Source organism: Populus alba, chromosome 7 (genome assembly GCF_005239225.2).
Source record: "Populus alba chromosome 7, ASM523922v2, whole genome shotgun sequence".
Lineage (NCBI taxonomy): Eukaryota > Viridiplantae > Streptophyta > Magnoliopsida > Malpighiales > Salicaceae > Populus > Populus alba.
The window spans coordinates 3,186,959-3,207,374 of record NC_133290.1 but is presented as its reverse complement, the minus strand read 5'-3'; the positions used below and the strand labels follow the sequence as shown (position 1 = coordinate 3,207,374).

The 20,416-nt window shown below is 35.5% G+C and overlaps 3 protein-coding genes across 3 annotated transcripts; 1 reads left to right on the top strand and 2 right to left on the bottom strand.

Annotated features, from left to right (window-relative positions):
* The first annotated feature begins 869 nt into the window (after nt 1-869).
* Nucleotides 870-5,063, top strand: LOC118063359 (putative U-box domain-containing protein 50). Its single transcript, XM_073410279.1, has 7 exons — nt 870-1,354; nt 1,459-1,571; nt 1,961-2,340; nt 2,896-3,036; nt 3,126-3,665; nt 3,787-4,491; nt 4,606-5,063. The coding sequence occupies exons 3-7, from the start codon at nt 2,053-2,055 to the stop codon at nt 4,798-4,800; spliced, it is 1,869 nt and encodes a 622-aa protein (XP_073266380.1). The 5' UTR covers nt 870-1,354; nt 1,459-1,571; nt 1,961-2,052; the 3' UTR covers nt 4,801-5,063.
* LOC118063159 (nucleobase-ascorbate transporter 11) lies at nt 4,972-11,943 on the bottom strand. Its single transcript, XM_035077105.2, has 10 exons — nt 11,075-11,943; nt 10,715-10,812; nt 10,440-10,610; nt 10,031-10,131; nt 9,491-9,626; nt 9,279-9,329; nt 6,733-7,020; nt 6,173-6,407; nt 5,579-5,859; nt 4,972-5,460 (listed from the first exon to the last, which is right to left on the bottom strand). The coding sequence occupies exons 1-10, from the start codon at nt 11,703-11,705 to the stop codon at nt 5,260-5,262; spliced, it is 2,193 nt and encodes a 730-aa protein (XP_034932996.1). The 5' UTR covers nt 11,706-11,943; the 3' UTR covers nt 4,972-5,259.
* A 2,931-nt stretch (nt 11,944-14,874) lies between these two features.
* Nucleotides 14,875-18,759, bottom strand: LOC118063160 (protein NETWORKED 2D). The gene is made up of 2 exons (XM_035077106.2): nt 18,524-18,759; nt 14,875-18,126 (listed from the first exon to the last, which is right to left on the bottom strand). Exons 1-2 carry the CDS (start codon nt 18,615-18,617, stop codon nt 15,209-15,211), a joined length of 3,012 nt encoding a protein of 1,003 aa, XP_034932997.1. The 5' UTR covers nt 18,618-18,759; the 3' UTR covers nt 14,875-15,208.
* Between the last annotated feature and the right edge of the window lie 1,657 nt (nt 18,760-20,416).

Genomic DNA, 20,416 nt, shown 5'->3' with positions numbered 1-20,416 from the left:
TGATATTAAAATTTCATCATCTAATAATATTAACCTTCAATTTTTAATTTAAAATCAAACACAAGTAGATTCTACGAGACATCTCGCATGTCTCGTGCTCCACGGCATGATTTGAGAATTTTGGTCAAGCTACATCATCATTATTATTATTATTATACCATTTGCAAATAATAGTCATAAAGCTGGTTGTATTATCTAAAAGAGAAGATTAATCTGTCGTTTACTGATCAGCAAAATCACAATGCCTGATGTTTCATTCTAAAATAATTTACTCTTTCCTGGAGGTAGATCCCTGCTGGATTTCCTGGTCCAATTTCATGGTGGGCTCTGCGGTTGAATTTATGTTTAGCTAAATTTTAATTTTTTTTTATTAAAATTAAATATGGTTTGTATTTTTTGAATTATTTTAATGTGCTGATGTCAAAAATAATTTTTTAAAAATAAAAAAATATCACTGGCATGTATTTCAGCACGAAAAGCTATTTGAAAAGCAATCGCTACCACACTGCCAAACACGTTCATAAACTACCGTGTAGTTTGGTATTACGGTTGAATTATATTTTTAAAATTTTAAAATTATTAATTTTTTATATTTTAGATTATTTTTATATAGTGATGTTAAAAATAAATATTAAAATATTTTAAAAAATTATTTTAATATATATATATATATATATATATATATAATTTTAAAAAAAATCACAACAAGCTTACGCTTATTTATGTGATTTAAACTGTATTTAACTTGAAAACATATATAAAAAATAATGCCTTTTAAAGTTAAACACCGTTTAAAACTCGGTATTGCCACGTGTACAGAGGAGCTCAAAGAAGGATCCAAGGAATGCATCCAACTGAGAAAATTTCAACCCTAATAAAATAAACAAAGGAAGGTGGTGGTCCGAGAAGCCACGTTTTACTAACCTATCCAAGAAAGTCCAAGGAAGACAGTTGTAGTAATACTAAATAAGCATACAGTCCCCTCCTAAAGGTCGTTAATTTTGAAAACTTGTTAGCAAGCTTTTTGAAAATAATCCAACCCACCCTTCTCCCTTTGCTTGCCTTTTTTTAGACCAGATTTTGTGTCAATTTCTATGGTGGCTCTGGACTTCAAATCTTTCTGTTAAATGCGCGTGCTCGCTGGATTATTTGTGCTCTCAAAAGCCAAGTGATTGATGGATAGTCATGTGGAGAAGGTGTGTGTTGCTCTTGGGAATGATTTACAACATGGATTCAAGACTTAGGATTGGACACTTGGGAAATGGAAACCATTAATCCAATCTCCGTAGTCTTTCTTAATTTCTCCATGTGACCTGCAGTACTAGCGTTTCCAAGGATTTTGTTTGCACCCCGTGTAAGTGGACTCCACTAATTTTGATCATATATATATATATATATATATATATATATATATATGTTTTTGGCTTTAGAAACTACCTTGGCTTAATGAATTTTCAGCTGGGAAGCCACATGCCAGCTCTGCGAGTGATGAGAAACTGGAAGTTCTTAGGAAGTATGAGCAAGGAAAGATAGACAAGCTGCTCTCCGAGTATATAGCTTTCCGTGGAAAGGTTTGTCTCTAAGTTGCTAGCTTCTTTGATTTTGCAATGATTTTTGTCTCCAGTTCTTCATTTAATTTGATGGTTTCTTAGTTAGGATTTCCCACCATGTTTGTAAACGGATAAAGGCTGGCATCTATTGAAATTTGAAAAATCTGATGAAACCATTCATAAAGTCATAGTAGATTTGATCTGCACACACAGGATAACCAAATTAGTCATGGGACTTGCGTTCATGGAGTCGTCTTCATCATGGTAGATGCATATCTTTAAAGGGTTTCCAGATATCTATACATAGCGTTATTTAAGTTCTTTGACTTCTCTTTGATATTGACGGGGTGTATTCATGATTCTTGTGATATACAATCCTTGTTTTATCGATTAATTTCCATTCACCGTAGGAGATCGAAGAGTGCAATTAGTGGATCGTCCCACATTCATCAGCACAATCCAAAAGTTGGTGTTCCTTAAAGGAGAAAAGGAAGAAGGATTCATGGAGGATGATCAAGGAGCGATGGTTGCAAAAAAGGCCAACTTTAGAAGCTGGTTAGGAAAAATGTTTACCGACAACTCCCATGATTCTCACCAGTTACCTGCCTCGTCAAAAGCCCTAGAGAATGAAAATCAGTGGGAAGATTATGCCCAAGAGATTGAAAATTATTTCGAACATTTGCTGTCTTTGAATTTAGATGAAGAAATCTGCAAGGAAGAGAATGATATTTTGCGGCCTGGTTCAACGGAACCAGGTGTGGCAGAGGATGCCGTTTCTACTATGGCTATGGTAAGCAAATATCCAAGATATTTCTGCAGTATGTGGCCATAGTTCTTTGCTTGCTGTAAAGTGTAAACAGCTATACGATATCTCACGTTCAACTAGTCCCCTACTACTCGTATTTTCCTTTTTGCTTTTGTTTGCTAGTAAATTGTACAAAATTCTCTACAATATGTGGCCATCATGCAAGGTCCTAATGATAAAAGGTGATTATAATTAGCATAGTGTAGTAGTTGGAAATCATGGTTAACGTCCAACAAGTCCAAGTAATTGGCTAAATGATACCACGGTAATTTCTTTCTAATCCTTCTTTTGACTTATTTTACACTTTAAGAGGTCTTCTGATAGCGATTGATTAACAAATATAGAGAAGTTTGGATGCCAGTGAACCAAAGCCATTATCAAATGTAATCCCAATCCTGTCCCAGGCTGCGGGCAGAAAATGAATCCTTGAGAAGCTAACTTTTAAGGAATTTTAGTGCCCCACCCCCACACACACGCTTTTCATCTAAATTGATATTCCAAGCTCTTCTAACCGATGCCAAGATGTTGCGGTGAGTTCAGAGTGTTGCAGCAAAAATGGCGTCTATGAGAAGGAGAATGGAGGGAACCCAGAAAATGACTCATATGAAGAGGGAAGACGGTAAAGTCAATTCAGAAAGATGTGCAAAAGCTGAATGGGCTAAATGTTTGTGCAATAGCCGGGTAATATAAGCTCTCGACTTCCTTAATATATAAGCTATTTCTTGTATGACTTTCTTCAGGGTTGCCATTAATAGGAAATCATTCTATAGGTTGAGGAACTTGAAGCGAAGATTCAAGAAGAGGTCTTGAATCGCTTAGATTTAAGTAAAAGCTTAGATGCCGAGAATGAACAAATTCAAGAAATCAGACGTGATATTCAAGAAAGCAAGAAGAGGCTAAGCTCCCTTGTTGAGCTCCGATCAGAGGTCTATAGCAAACTCCAAGCATCAACTATGGCAAGATCACATGTGGAGGTTCAGTTAGAGAAGGCAGTCATTGCAAGAGCACAAATGGTTAGAGAGATCGAGGAGTTACGGAGACAGAGAGATGTTCTTCGGCGTCGAATCGAGTTCTGTAAGGAAAAGGATGCCGTGGGAACGGTGGCAAAGTTGAATGAATTATGTTGTGGTTACAGAGAGTACACTAAAAAGGATATCAGATCGGCAACGGACAACTTTTCTGAGAGTCTAAGATTGAAATCCGGCGGGCATTGGACAAATGTATACCGTGGGCGTATCAATCACACGACTGTTGCAATCAAAATGCTCAGTTTCGATAATGGATTGTCTCAAGAAGCTTTTCTAGCTAAGGTGATGTTATAGATAAGCACAATAACTTAATTATGCCTCTTGTCATTAGGTTAATACACAACAAAGGCTTGTTTGAATTCCTCTTGTTACCTATAACCCAAATGGAACTTTCGTTATGCAGGTGAAGGCACTTAACAGCATTAGACACCAGCATTTGGTTGCCATTATTGGGTCGTGCTCTGAGCCCAGGTGCATCATTTTTGAATATATGCACAATGGAAGCTTAAGGGACATCTTGTTTTCCTCCTCTCAAAGAAACCATGGAAAAAGAAACCGGGCCTTCAGGTGGAATCATAGGATCCGGGTAGCTCATGAGATATGTTCAGGCCTGAGCTTCCTCCACTTGGCCCGACCCAGACCCTTTGCTCAAGTTCACTTGACTGCATCGAATGTCCTCCTCGACCGCAATCTAGTTGCTAAGATCGGTGGGTTCAGACTAGCTCAGAGTCCAGATGCAAATGAAACGCTGCCCAATATTCAGGCTTTTGGAGTTTTATTGTTCCAACTTTTGACAGGGAGAAGTCGGACCGGGCTGGTCGAGGAGGCGATGGCAATGGAGAAGACAGCCCTGCTAACGGTTTTAGATGAGAGGGCCGGAAAGTGGCCATTGGACTTGGCTTATGAACTTGCTGGGATAGCAACGAGGTGTTTAGAGTGCAAAGTAGATTTCAGTCTAGCAAAAACAAGGGAAGAGCTTGAAAAGATTACTAGAAAGGCCGATGATCTAGCTGCCAAAAGTGGATGTGAGGTGGTAGTTAATGGAAGTATTGATGATAGAGAAGACTCAAGCGAAGCACCAAGCATTTTCCTCTGCCCTATATTACAGGTTAGCTTCAAGCACCAAGAATTGATGAAAAATGGAATACAAAGCTATCTCATTTTTTCTAGGTTCCACTAAACGTGCTGTAGCAACTAACATATTTGACGATAATGAGTGCAGGAGGTAATGAAAAATCCGCATGTTGCAGCGGATGGATTTTCGTATGAGTTGGAAGCCATCGAGGAATGGCTAAACACAGGGCGGGATACTTCACCGATGACAAATTTAAGGCTTAAGCACAAATTCCTTACTCCGAATCACACCCTTCGTTCCCTAATTCAAGAATGGAATAGAAGGAAATCCACTGCTTCCTGACATGACACACTGTATTCCTTACTAATGCTATCTGCTGATTGCACGCTTGAATAAAGCTCAACTGGAGCTTGATCGGAAAGTTCGCGACTGAGAAGATGGCGAAAGCTTGGCAAGCCACTCACTGAGAGCTAATAATGCAGCCAACGCCACATGCAAAAGCCCGAAGAAACCTTCTACCAAATAGACATATATTGTAATCTGAACACCAAGTTTCTTCCAATTACAATAGTATTACTAATTCTGTAGTGCATTCACTCTCTCAATTTTGTTCTATAAAGATCATACACTACTATGCTTTAATTGGTGTGAAGTGTCATTATAACCACCCACCAATCCCCCAACTAACGGGAAGGCAATTCAACCTAGGAACTTCACAATTACTCCCACATAACCTGTACTAATATCATGCACCAAGCACATAATGCAACCAAACTAATATCATGCATGCAAACACCTTGCTCAACAGAAAAATCTGGAAACTTTACTTGGCAGGGAATAATCTGCATGCAAAGTTGCGTCAGTTACCATGTCTTCAGCACGAGACCATATGTACACTCCTCTTTCTTGCCGGCTACCTGGGACGGTGTTGTCAAGCACAAATGCGACCAAGAGTGTCACAACCATGTTCAAGGACATGAGAGCGTTCATCGCAAAATCAAACTGAAATATAGAAAATGGAAGATCAACTCTTCAGCATTGGAAATAAAAAGATGCCTGGAAATGCATGAGCCAACGACAGATAAATGCTCTTACATATAGAAATGGCAAAGAGACATACTTGTTTACTGCTGGTTTGGACTGGTCCATTTGATGCTGCCGCATATGGAACAAAATAACTTGGCAGTATCAAGCTGGATTCAGGTTGATACTGCTGGAAGTACGCAGGAATTGTTAAACCAAGGAACAGTGAAACACCTACTATTGTGATGTTCCTAAAACTTGCTGTTTGGCTGTACTGCAAAGTTGAGAGACCTAGTGATACAATAAGGCCCCACATGAAGCAAAGTATTGAAGCAGCCAAGGCCTGGGGTATTGATGCAAGTATGGCACCCACTTTTCCTATTAATCAGAAGTAAACATGTCAGCAAGATAACACCCACATTATGACACTAATGAACTCAATGATTTCCTGTACAATCTTTTTTTTATTGTAAATTCTATTGGAAGCCCCTTCTGAAAAAGATTTCTACTTCAAAGCCTAATTCCATGTGTCCAGTGTACATCCTACTTAAACAAGTAGGTGCCAGAACTGCACTATAGATTTCCAGACCTTGCTTATGATTGCACTTTCGAGCATGCATCAACTAATTAACAAAAGACCATGCATTAATCACTCTCAAACATGAAGTTTTGTCTTCACAAGGATGTTTACCTATAAATGAGAACAGGATCAAGAAAGCTGCTCCAACCTCCACAACCCTTCGACTGGCCACCTTTGTTATATTGACAGTATGAACATTTTCTGTTAATGTTGTTGAACCGGTGCCACAACCCCAAATTCCAGCCAATACACTGCAGAAGCCCTCCAACGCAATTCCTCTGCTGACAATTCGTGGAGTTGGAGGCTTTGAATTAACAAGCAAAGATGTAGAGTGATAAGTTCCAACCTGGTTAACCAGTGTCACAGTCACAGTTCTTTGGTCAGTTCTCTTTTAATGAAGTCAAAATATCCTTAAAACTAAAAAATCAATTTCCCTCTATATTAGCCTTTTAACCTTTCCATAGTAGCTGCAGTCACATGCCTTTCATTATTTATTTCACTCCATTAAGATGGAAAGACAGAAGCACCCTGCTATACTACGATCTGGTGTTCTGTGTCTGATTACTTACTGGTAAACCCAAAAATTTGTAGACTATGAAGCTTGCTGTACAAGAATTCAGATCTTTACAATTATAAAAAACGCTAATATTTGTGCATTTGTATTTACTAACCGAATCCACAGATGCAACTAGTGATACTATTATCATGATCAGGGAAGTCCTAAAATGGAAGATGGGCACACCCCACTGCAATGGGTACGGTATTCTGACCCAAGCAGCAGTTCTCCATGCATTGGAAGCATCAGTCCTGCAGTGCTGCATTGTATATGCATGCTTTCTACACGCATCCACTAAGATGTTAGAACTAGGTATATCAGGGCTGCAACCTTTGTAGTTGTATGCTCCACCAGCTGTCAAGAAGAATGCATATGTCCATATTATAAGGACGCTCAAGGGGACCTGCACTGAAAAATAAATGTAAGCAATTTTAATCAAGTAATAGAAGTAAACAGATTTACCATGGCCATACCCAAGGTTGTTAAAATCGCGATTTTAACACGACACGGAAAGCCGTTCACAAACTCGGATCGTAAAATCTTAAAATCGTAAGGAATTTTAAAATACATCAAAAAAAAATTTATGCTTCAAATAAAAATTCATGCTCTTATATATATAATTTCATATATTTTTAATTTATTTTATAAAATATAAATATCATCTTTTTATTTTTTAATAAAAAAAAATATAATATAAAAAAAAATCTATTTAAAATAGTACCCGCAGCATGGCGCGGGTGGAAAGAGGGGACTGGGGACTAGTTGATTGTTGCATGGGAGCAAAAGCGGGAGTTTATTTTGCAATTAGCCTCTGAAAGTAGTGGTTGATGAACCTATATGTCTGACTGGGCAGGGCCACTATCTCCGTTCTCCATACAAGTACTAAAATAATAAAAAGACGCAACGGAGCTCTCTCTCTCTCTCTCTCTCTCCGGCTAGAAGCATTGAATCTTGGGTAGAGACAGAGAAGAGGGCAGGACAGGAGGAGTGAAAATCAATGGCTGCAGTGACAAGTGCAATAGAAACATATGATTGATTAATGTAACAGCTTTTGATAGAATAAGGAGTGGAGGGCACTTGGCATGACTTCCGCACGTGATTCTCGCCTGAAGACTGAAGAAAAATCCAATAGACGTCTGACAGCTGGACATGAGGGGGGAATTTTGTTTCAGCGCCTCATTTTGTTGAAATCGCAAAATCGGTTCTGAAATCGCGATTTCATCCGATTTTTGCGATTTCACCCGATTTCAACCCGATTTTACCCATTTTCGATTTTTTCAAGCGATTCAACCCGTAATGCATGTTTTGACTCGTAAAATCGTACGATTTTACGAGTCAAAACGCGATTTTAACAACCTTGGCCATATCCATGGGTTTAGCTTTAGTGAAAAAGAGGGCCCTTCGTTTCAAATCTAATCATTGATTTAGGCCCCAAGACCAATATTGTTCTTGTAATTTCCATCCATCCCGTGCATTTACTTACTAAAAGAGGGAATTGTTACATAAATAGCTTCATAACTTGGTAGCACAATAATTTGTGTAGTTTTAAAACCCGACCCGAGGCCCAGGTCACGGGTTTGACCAGGACATCCTGGGTCAATTTTTTTAAAAACAAAACGATGTCATTTTTGTTAAAAATAAATAAATAGCAAGGGGTTGCAACCAGGTTTTTGACCGGGTCTTGCCAGGTCACCGGGTCAACCCGGGTTTTTGACTAGGTCACTTGGGTTTTTGCCTTCCCCTATTTTTTTAAACCCGGCCAGCTTTAAAACTATGAATATTTGTACAAATATTGCCAACATAGCAATTGTCTAAGGAAATACTATTAAAACATCAAAATTTAATGGAGTGAGAGATCAAAATGCCATGTAAGCAAGAACACCCCAAATTGTTAGTAATGTGTGTTCCATCAAATTGAAATTGGTAAAAATATGTTGGCAAAAGAATTGATATTTTTACAATTTAGATGAATTAACTCTTTTCTCTCACAAAAAAGATATACAAAAATTTTTAGCCATTGATTTGATTTGGATGCAATAGTTATGGTAAGAATCTCAATGTTATCTATTCAACTCTAACTCTTTCTCTTAAATAAACAGCCATATTTAGGAGTTAGCTGGATAGGGAGTCTTGCTACCACGCGAGACTGAATTGGCCTTCACTACAAAGATAAGAAGCTACTCTGGTCTCCTTTTGTAATGGGACTTTTTAAACTCAAATGCTCTTGAGGGAGGGTTTGAACCCGTAACCTCTTTGCAAGTACAACGAGCTCACTATCACTAGGCCAAAGGCATATACATAAATTTTTTTCAGCGTTCAAGATATCCTTTCTTTCAACTTGAATTTAAATGAAATGACTTTCTCCCATTCATTATCTCTATTTTAAAGTATGAAAACGATATTGAGTTGGAAAAATAACATTCTAATTCATCACATAATTGAGAAAGGTAATGAACATTATATATATTGTGCAAAAACTATAAGATCTTCTTGTTTGATTTGTTTTCCATGTGATAAGATGGTAGAAATAAGCACTGAGTTACCAAATTGTACAGTAAGGATCTAATTTTCAGGAGAAAAAGGAAAATCATTGTTAAATATAGAGGTAAAATTTTGTACTATTTTAAGAAAAAAGGCAATACAGAGAGTTAAAAAACTTACCGCATATATTTGGAATATGCGATGACCAAAGATAGATATTCCTCGGAGGTACTGAAAGAAAGTTATGAGACATACAAACGATTAAGTAAATACGATGACAAAAAATTATAGGAATTAGAGCAATGTTTTTAAAAACTAGAAATAGAATGAATGAATGCACACGATTGCCTATTATACAAAGGATTGCTTAATCTGCAAGGGATACCACTCACTAGGGTAAATATAAGAACCAGTAGTATCAAAGGAATGCTGATTTCTACACAGCTTCCAGCTTGTGGAAAACCATAGCTAAAAAATGCCAAACCTACTGCAGCAACAGTTGGTGCAATGACAACTGGATTAATCAATCTGCAACACAATATTTGACAAGTAAGATGGCATTAGCAGCAGATTATTAAAATTCAACTTATTGTGGACAAACCCTACAATTTTAGCTTTGGCAATGCTTCACTAGAAATATTGAAAAAATTAACAATAAATCAAATATAGCACACTGTTAATGATGAATATGTAGATCTTCTTTCTTGTCAAAGTTGTCCATTTAGGATAAAAGAACAAAATCAGGCAGTAAACTTTCCCAATTCTGTGCTAAAACTGAGCAAAACCCACACTATACATTAAAAAAAAAAAAAAAAAAAACAAGCAAAGCATAGGTGTGATGTGATGCATCCAACACGTGCATTCATAATAGGATAACGGTCATATTCTTTGAACAAGGACTAGAAAGACATGGCAAGAAACTGGTCATTTACCTTAGAAGAAGAGACATGAAACCAGTGAATCCCAAGATGGTTTGGAATAGAGAACCAACAATTATAGCCCCTTGCAGTTCCCTCATAATGTGTCTAAATTTCTGCAGTTTAGCAAAAAATGTATCAAAACAGTACTTACAGCAATTCAATAAAAGTAAAACACAATAACAAACCAGTCACGGATTGCAAATATCCCCAATCCTTTAAATATGAAGAGATACAGAAAGAATTATCCATACTTCCGTCACATATCTCATTCAATCAGAAGCTCATAGATTATGGGGAGGTTTCAATTCCCAAAAGTTTGTGGAAAAAATATCCTATTCTGAGAACGCAAAACGTTTACCAGGATTTTGGAATTTCAAAATTCATGACAAAGCTAGACAAGCCTTCCTCGTTATAAACTTACATGTTCCGTTAGATTCCGATACTCCCGAGCATTAATTATAACTAATGCCGGTGCTAAATATACAAATGAACTCCCTTGAACTAATGGAAGTCGGGTGCCAAAGTAGGAGTGCAGTATAGTTGTAATGCCAGAGATCAGCAACATGGTAGAAATCACTTCGGCGGTATCCCTCTGTCATCAATTACGTAAAAGAAGATATGTCAACAATAAAGCTATGCCAACTCCTGTCCTGTATTGTAGAAAACAGCATGGTATCCATGAGAAACAATGCTTACATCTGTTCCACCCATGGCTGGTACGATGATTAAGGGGATGAAAATCAGGGAGCCTGCCAATGATAAATAATGCTGCAGGCCATAATACACAAGCAGGGCTGCAGTTAAGAGGAAAAAAAGGTAACGGTTAGAGAGAAAAGAAATGATTTCCAGAAAGATAACGAGAATGAAAGACATTGGCTTTGACTACAGGGTTCAAGATTCATATAATCCTGGGAATTTACACTGTTTACTAGTATTTTTGCTATCTATCTTCAGCACTAAAACATTACTGATTAAACAAACAATATCATTTCATCATACGGAAAATATTAAATTCAAGAGTGAAAAGTAAAAGAGAAAGATGAAATTAGTAAATACCAAAACCCGGATTGTCTCTTAATCCATATCTCATTCCACTTTGTCTATTATTCCAACCTTCATTGGCAATCAGTTCCTCCCCAAATGGATAAACTTCAATGCCAACATGATCAAAATCATTTACTTCTCCTTTCTTTGGCTCATTTCCAGTTCCATTTAGCCCAACTTCATCTTTATTAGGAATAGCTCCCAAAACATCATTCCCAACTATCCTTTTCTTACTCTCATCTCTTAACCCCAAACCCCTATCGTCATTTCCAGGCCTAAATTCCGGTTCAATTTCGATGCGACTGTTGAGCTGCCTGGTCCGTCCCAGAATCGGGTCGATCTCGATTTTGGGAGACGACCCACCATTTCTGTGATGGTTGTTGTTATCAACAGCTTTATTATACAAGTCAGGGGCAGGAGTTGGCGTGGCCGTGTCATTGCTTGTGGTGGTTTCAGAAGAGAAAGAAGAGACGAAACCAGTTCTCTTAGCCCAAGATCTCAGCTCCCTGGGATTGTGATCAGTTCTGGGCACAAATGGATCAATCTTGTTGTTAGCATTAGCTCCTTTTACTTCTCTTTGTGACTGCGGGTCGGGACCGGCGGGATTGGGTCGTGAGTCAGAGCTCGACGAGCCTATTGCCATTGAACTTCAATTTTAGGATTAGTTGGATAGAATGACAAAGTGGCAGTAAGCAAAGAAAGCAGCAAACTTTAAAGTAAAAGCAAAGCAAACCAGACAGAACAGAACGGAACAGAGAGAGAGAGAGATGGTTCTTGAGGTTAATGTCGGCTGGACTGTTGGCGTTAGTTACAGTTAACGTTAATGTTACTTCATGATTAATTTAAGGAGAGAGAAGAGTGAGTTGACAGAGGACTGTCAGTCTAAACTCCGAAGTAGAGTGAGGGAGCGAGCTGTCCCATTCTTACAAGACGGATTGGGAGATTGATCCAAATCTAAATTCAGGTTACGCCGTCGGGTTAATTGACTCGAATAAGAAAAAAAACAGATTAAAAATCATAACTTTTTTTTTTTTTTGCCCTTAACCAACCGAGATTAGTTTTTTAAATAATTTTAAGAACATATATAAATATAATTTTCTCTTTTTTTATATCTATTTTTTAATATGATATAAATATATAATAGTTATAGATTAAGATTGTATTTGAGACTACAGTAAATATATTTTTTTTATGTATGAATACTTTAAAATAATAATTTTGTATTTTAAAAAAATATTTTTTTATTTAGGACATCAAAAAAATCTAGAAACAATAAAAAAATTAATTTAAAAAAAAAATTTAGACATAAAAACAAACACAATCTCAACATTATAAAATCCTCCGATTGACCTCTGTTAGTTTAGTAACTGGGATTAAATTTTTAAATGATTTTAAAAATATATATTTACAAAAGATTAATAGTTTTATTAAGTTAAAAGAGCAAAATAAATATATTTAACCATCGAATTAATTATTCAAAAAAAAAAATCTCCGTTTGGATTTGAGATGACAGAAGGCTGATTCAGTGGATTGACGGCACGCGGAAGAGGGTGACGTCGCTTTGACGTTTATGGTCAGGGTCAGGAAAGCCTCTCGACGGGGAAAAAATATTATTATAAATTTATTCTTTTTTATAACTTTACCAAGTAAATATATCAAACTAATCTCTCTCTTTTTTCTCTAACTTTTAGTGAATGATGACAAGGATTTCTTCCGGTTGAAGCTTCCATGAGTGGTCATGGTGGCTGGGGAAAATGTTGCTGGTCATGTCATCTAAAGTGAGTTTGGATTTTTTTTAAGAGATAATTTTCATTGGTACAGTAAATTAAAATAAATAAAAAATCTCCAATACTTCAATCTGTTTTCTATGTAAGATTTGAAAAATTACGATGGCCTCATGATAATTTTTTTATCAAATTATACAAAATAATATATTTATTTATTTATTTATATAATAAATATAAATCTACACAATTTTTTCAAAAATTTTAATTCTCTTTCAAACATCATTCTTCTTAATATTTTTTTTTATTAATATAAGTATCCGGACCAGCTTACATGTATATCAACTAATCTTATGGGCTATGAAGTTAACAATTATATAAGCCTCCAGTGACCCTGAGATTTGTAAGACTCGAATCGGTGAATTTTAAAAAACAAATCTAAATTCTGACCAGTTAAACTACACCCCACTAGATTTTCCCTTAATATTCTTTACATTATTAGTGAAACCAATGTAAAATAATACTATTTTACTGGTCTAGAATAACATACTTTATTAAGAAATGTTAAGAAAAACTATACAACCAACAAGATAAGGGGTATTCTTGGAACATTATTTTTTTATTGATCCATCAATAACCCTATTTATCTTAAAATCTTTCAATTACTAATTATTTTTAAAAATATGTTAAAGTAATGTTTTTTATATTAGTATATTAAAATCATTACTTTAATTTATTTTTAAGTCTAAAACATTTTAAAAACACATCAAAAAAAGGCACAGAAGAAAGTGTGTATTGATATTATGATGCATGCTATTTTTAAAAAATATTTTTTAATTGAAAATATATTAAAATCAATAATTTAATTTGTTTTTAAGCTAAAAATATTTTTAAAACACATTTAAAAGAAGCATGGAAGAAAGTATGTGTTGATATTGTGATGCATGCTATTTTTAAAAAAATATTTTTTATTTGAAAATATAATAAAATAGTTTTATTTCCAAATTAAACATATTTTTAAAACGCAATCCTAACGTATCCAAACGAAAAAACAAAAGGGCTATATAGTGTGAATTTGGGTTTTTGATGAGCATATTGAGGATGCGATGATACAAGGATGGAAAACTTCAAGTTAACGGGTCCCTACGTGATTGGCTACATTGATTAGTATCTAAGAAAACTTTCCAACTCTCCGATTAGCATTATTATGTCACTTTCATTTCAACTTTTCGTGCACTATCTATCAAATAGTGGTTGAAAGCAATCAAGTTTAATTTATTTTTATAATTTTTTTTTACTTTTTCATTACAAAAAGTTGAAATAACCAATGACTCGAAGTCATTTGAGCAACACGATTGGTTTAAACGTAATCAGAGTCTTGTGAAATATTTTGGGTGTGGTTGATATTGTTTTTTAAAATACTTTTCATATTAAAATATATTAAAATAATATTTTTTTATTTTTTAAAATCAGCGTATTAAAATAATTCAAAACATAAAAAAATTAATTAATTTTTAACTTAAAAAAAAATTAATTATCTTAAAAATACATGTATAACTACATTTCCAAACACTTATTATAATTACATCAATGTCTTATCATTATGACAAGTTGAGTGATAGTAAATCAAATAAAACTATTAATATCCTAAAGCTACGTGTTATACAATCTATTTAACTAGTTATTAGGAATAGGATTTCGAATTAATTTTTAATAAAAAAAAATATAATATCATTATGAATATATTTTATGATATTATAGGATTTTGAAAAGATGATAAATGTGCATAATAAAATTCACTAGAAAATATAAGAAATAGTGTTGTTAATTTCCTCTGGAAGGACCGTGAAGCAGGACAACGTCAATACACTACCCGTCACCTGCATCTTCTTTCCACCTCAAAATTGTTCAAAGGGATGTCCCCCATTCCAACTGCTTGAGAATCCGTGTCATTTACTGCCAAACTATGTGTTGTTTTTGTTTTTATGGGGTTGAAAGAATAAAAAATCTGTGTTCTTTCTGGACCATGAAGGACACAAGATGCACAGAATGGTTTAGATATGCAATAGATGGATGATACAGGAGTCAGCATAATAGGGAAAGGATAGTTTGATAGAAACGCAAGAAGATTTCTTGTCTACTTGTTTGATTTTACAAGGTTTAAATAGAAACATGGCACCACAGGGACAAGATCAAATGAATTCAAATCATACTGCTCGAAACAGCTTAAAAATTGTTCTTGTTTTGATTGATTAATGGTAAGCATCCATGGCACAGAGATAACAGACCCTGATAAAGATAAAACAGGAAAGGAAGCTTTGGCTTCTGAAAGAATACAATAATACATGGAAAAAAAATGGATATGGAAGAACTGAACTCATCCGAAAATATAAAAGCAGCCAGAAATTCAAATAGAACTAATCTATGCATTAGGTCCTGATCTAAAATGTCTCCTATACAGTGCAGGGTGCATGCAAGAGAAGATGGAAGTTCTATGCTTTTTGGGTTTGGTGCCAAAGATGAATGACCGCAGAGGAACTCGAGATCGACTCACTGAGTGTGGCAGCTGGATGTTTTGACGGTTCTTTGATCCGGAAAGCTTGAATTCCTCGTTCAATTTTGCCAATGTTCTTTCAACTTCAAGCTGGAGTGTCGTTAAGTGATCTAAGCCTGCCTGCAATTCATCTGCAACCTTGTTATTCTCTTGTTTCATGTTCAAAACCTCACCTTGGAACTTTGCAGCTTGATAGCTTGTGAACTTGAACTCGTCATCTTCAGCACTCTCCTTCAAAGCAGACGTTATTTCATTTTGAATGTCACACAAGGATGTAAATCTGCCCTTCACTTCATCTTTCAGCTGCATGCTTTTCTCTAGCCAGACCGTCAGTTCAGTGTGGATCTCTCTGAGGTACTTGTATAGCGGCTTCGCTTCCGATTTCAGAGAATATTCTGCATTGCTGCTTCCATCTTCCATCCTTTTCTTTTCCTCTAATTTGAGCAGCTCAGACTGTAAATCTTGGACTTCAGTTTCAAATTTCTGTATTTGTTGGAATGTAGTACTGAACCTTAACCAGAAATCCAAGTTCTCCTCTAGAACTTCATCAATGCTCATCCGGAATCGTTTTTCGATTTCGGAAATGGTTTCTGGTTGGTCCATTAGAGTCACCCTGATGTCTTCCGTTTCTTCTTTCTCTGTCGTTGGGCTTTCTGTCGCCATCGATTTTATTAGTTCACTATCTTCACCCAAACCTGCTTGAAGAAGGATTAGCTTCTGACGTAAAAATTGAATCTGTTCATCCTTCTTTGCATTAGCACTCTTCAGTTCTCTTACCTGTACCGTTGCATCAAAGAGGCTATCCCCATTCTTTTTTTCTGCTTCACTAAGCTTCTTCTTTACTTCCTTATAATTCCGAAGGATTGAAGTATACTCTGTAAGTAGAGCTCTTTCTCTATTCTCCATGCCATTCATGAACAACTGCTTCCAGTCCGGCTCGTCAACTAGCGTTGTTTCCTGTTCCTGTGTTTCAACATTGATATCATCCATCAAAGAAGGTGAATCTTTCTTAAAAACTTTTTCTTCAATTTCCAGGCCAGGAAGTTCCTCCATAGAATTGTTGAGGTCTGTAGTTTTCCGGGGTTGGCTTGAACTTTGCCCATGTTCTTTTATCTCTTCCTCTTCTCCTTGATTCTCTGTGAAGTTCATAGAACCATCAGCATCATTCATTTTTTCTTCTTGTTCCTTTAAATCTGCTAACCAACTGACTTCTGCGGGAGTTTCCTTCCCTTTCTGTGAAGAATATGAAACCTTGAGCTCGTGGTGTGGCTTCTGATTTTGTTGTCCCCCAAGACCATCATCGGGATTCAGTGCACCTTCTGATCCCTTGAAATCTTCGTGGGATTGATCTGAAACCTTGAGATGCTTTTTTGTCTTCACATTCTGCGGTTTCTCAATGCTATCATCAGGATTGAGTGCAGCTTCTTGAGATTCAACTTCTACCAGAGATCTGTCAACTGTTTCTGGTTTGACATCGAATTCATCATCTGATTTTACACAAAGTAATTTCACAGAGAGGTGATCGATATTAGAATGTGCTTCAGTAAAATGTGCATGGAGGTTGTTATTCTGATCCTCGACACTCTGGTTTAGATTCTGGATTCCATGCAACTTCTCCTCCATTTCCCTCAGCTGTTCCCTCAAATCATTTTTGCCATTGATTATTGTTGCCTTGTCTTCTTCTAAAGTTTGAATTTCTGCTTGTAGCTCATCTGTCTCCGTCCTTAACCTCTGTATAAGAGCTGTCTGTGATGAAACTGAAGCTTCTAAGTTGATGATCTTGCTTACAAGTTCATCGATCTTCTCAACAAGTTCTGCTGCAGTGACACTAGCATTAGATCCAACATCGAGGTTTTCCTTAATCTTCTCGCGCAACAACTCTATATCATGTTTCTCTTCTGTTGTACCGCTCACTTGTTGGTGCATGCTTTCCAATCCTTCCACTGCTTTTATAGGTTCATCTTTGGCTCGAGGATTTTCTGGATTGATCTCACCATGCAAAAACTCATCCTTGAGAGACTTCAACTTCTCCCGGGCATTGGTAATTCTTTTGCGCTCTTCTACTGCTTCTTCTGCAGATCTCTCTTGTTTCTCCTGCAATTGAGCCAATGTCTCTTGGCATGATTTCAGGGCTGCCGACGCCATCAGCGTCCGAGCTTCCTCGTCTTCAATGACAATGCCTGCACCAAATTCATCTTGCAAATTACAGACCTTCTCTTGCATTTCCTTGATTTGCAGTTCAATTTCCCAATACTTCGCAAGTCCACCCTCATAAGAACTCTTCGCAAACTCTTTCTCAGTTTGTAGAGCCAGGATTTGTCTCTGAATCTTGTCGATCTCCAGGAGGCCTTCTGATTTGCTCAAGCCAGACTTAGAAACTGTAGCATTACTTGCTCCTTTCATTGACTTCTTTGATTGCAACTTCTTCGAAGCAGATGTGAAGAGACCCTTTACATCTTTCGGAATCTTCGGAACCTTTGGGATATTTGCTCTCGAGACTTCTGGGAGCTTATTTTCAAATTTAGATGATGGGGCTTCATCTTCGTCTTCTTCCATTGCAAACTGGACTTTTTCTGGGAAAACATAAGCAATGGTATTGTTGGCATTTTGTAGCTCTGTTGATAAGTGGTTGTACCGTTCAGCTAATGCCCTATAAGCCCGGTAAGAGTCTTCGACGAAGTGTATCAGCTCCGGTCTCTTTTTGTAGTACATTTCTGCCCTCTTGGCAAAAGAGTCTCCATCTTCTTCAATGAGTCTGATTACGCTTTGAACCTTATCTTCCATGTCTGCAGTCGATAATTTGTATTGATAAGGCATGTTATACACATTGAATTTATGCATGTTAAAATCAGTTGATTCATGGATGAAGGTTTAATGCTGCATTTGGATTTGGCCTTTGCCTTAATCATCACAAAAAAAAAAAAAAAAAAAAAAAAAAAAAAAAAAAACTAAATTTCCTCAATCAGAACGAGCTCTGCAGAAATCAGATGGATCAATACATATTTAATTCCCTTTTCCATTGTAAATTCCCCCGTCAACGTTTTGTCAAATCCCATATATCAAAAACAAAAATGACTGTGTGACTGCTACAGAATAAGATTTACAGAAATGTTCATCGATTCAAGTAAGAAAATAACTACGCAAATGCAAATAAACACTAATAATAATGATAATGATAATTACCATGAAGGTTCTGCTCGAGCCATTTGGATTGCTTTGTTCGAATGTGGCTTGCCCACCACCATGAGTAAGCATTGCTTGCAGCTCTCTGCAACATATTATTATTGTTTCTTTCTTCTCTCTTCGTTTCTCCAAATCAAGAATATGTATAATTATATCATGCAACTCCTTTTCCTCTGTCTCGTTCTTTAACAATTTATCGACCAAACTACGTACAATGTAGAGAGTAATTACTAATTACAAGACATGGAACCCAATACTTCGTACCTGGGTCCCTTTTTATTTAGGAAAGACACAGAGAGAGGGTGGTTGACGTTTCAAGCAAGGAACGTGCAGCAAAGTGCTAACACACACAGCAATGATGTGTACGTGCGTGGTGTTGTTGTTCTTTCTTTAAAAAAAAGGAAAGAGGAGAAGAAAAGAGAAGAGAAGAGAAAACACCATGAAAATATACTAATAATGAGATGATGGAGGGGAGCAATTTCCGGCTATATTAGCTGTTGAATTGAATTAAAAAGAAGAGAAAAGACCGAACACTAAGCTGCCCATTTGTGATAGAGAAGTCGTGCGTGCATGGATGGCTTGCTTTTTGCTTTTCCAGGGTGTACAAGACCCACAGCCATTTTAGGCCTTTTATAACTCCAAATAGAAGATTGTCTATTCGATCCTAAAGTTTATTCCCCAAAGGTGCTATTATTGTCTATTTAAACATGCTGGGATAATTTTTTCCGTTATAGAGATATATATATATATTTTTTAAGAAAATTAATAAAATGATGTGGTTCAATTTTGCTTTTTTGAGAGAGACGTGTTGATCTCTCTTACCGTAGTTGATATATATATATATATATATATATATATATATATATATATATATATAATAACTTTAAAGATCTTTTCTTGTAATAAAATAGTATAATTTGAACATGATATTCCCTGTCGAAAAATTTTTACCTTTCTATTTTCACAAACATGAAAAAAAAACAGCTTAGTAAAAGTATTTTTTAATTAAAATATAATAAGATAATATATATATATATATATATATATTTATATCAGCATATCAAAATCATTCAAAAATCACTTTAAAATATTAATTTAATATTATTTTTAAGTTAAAAATAACTTAAAAAGTATTTTAAAAAGTAATTTATAATAAAAAACAAACACTTTTGGCAAGATAAGAGACATTTCATTTTCCGAATTTCCCAATTGGTATGTTCTATCTCTCATTTGCATTCTAATAATTCAAGGGATTTTTTTTTTTTCATCTCTTTTTTTCTTTGTACTTGGTTTATATATTTCTCATTTATGACCCAATGCATATTATTTTTTATAAGCTACTTCACTAACACGATCATTGTAGGGAAACTTTATTTATCTAGCATATCTAAAGAACATAAATTCCATATACATGTAGTGCCAAAATATATTTTTCCATATATTGAATTTATTTTTGTGGAAATTACTTAACTATTGGAAGATGATTGGCTAACTCTTAAAAAAACAATGTTTCTATCAAGGACTGTGATCAAGACATTGATACTCAGTTAATTTATAAGGACACTCCATTCTAGATAAATATCCAAATCATTTACTTTACTATTAATTAATGAAATGCCATTATAAATTGCTAGAGTCACATTATCATAAAAATATATATATATATATATATATATATATATATATATATATCTACTAAATATGGTATAATAAATATTGATTTTCATCATGTATCCCTTGTATATATTATGGGATCATAGTTTTTTTACCAATTATAATATTTGTACTTTATGTTTTTGTTTTTAGATGTTGATAGGTGAGAAATTTTAAAATATTCAATGCATAAATACCCATATTTACTAAATGGATTCCTTTAAAGTGAAAGATACAAAG

Excerpts from the sequence above, each read along its gene's own strand:
- LOC118063359 (XM_073410279.1), top strand. The coding sequence starts at position 2,053 with ATGGAGGATGATCAAGGAGCGATGGTTGCAAAAAAGGCCAACTTTAGA. Across the intron at positions 2,341-2,895 it reads CCGTTTCTACTATGGCTATG|AGTGTTGCAGCAAAAATGGC; the intron begins GTAAGCAAATAT and ends CGGTGAGTTCAG. Across the intron at positions 4,492-4,605 it reads TCCTCTGCCCTATATTACAG|GAGGTAATGAAAAATCCGCA; the intron begins GTTAGCTTCAAG and ends TAATGAGTGCAG.
- LOC118063159 (XM_035077105.2), bottom strand. The coding sequence starts at position 11,705 with ATGGCAATAGGCTCGTCGAGCTCTGACTCACGACCCAATCCCGCCGGT. Across the intron at positions 10,132-10,439 it reads ATCGGAATCTAACGGAACAT|AAATTTAGACACATTATGAG; the intron begins GTAAGTTTATAA and ends GCTAAACTGCAG. Across the intron at positions 9,330-9,490 it reads TGGTTCTTATATTTACCCTA|TACCTCCGAGGAATATCTAT; the intron begins GTGAGTGGTATC and ends ACTTTCTTTCAG.
- LOC118063160 (XM_035077106.2), bottom strand. The coding sequence starts at position 18,617 with ATGTTGCAGAGAGCTGCAAGCAATGCTTACTCATGGTGGTGGGCAAGC. Across the intron at positions 18,127-18,523 it reads GCTCGAGCAGAACCTTCATG|ACATGGAAGATAAGGTTCAA; the intron begins GTAATTATCATT and ends TATCGACTGCAG.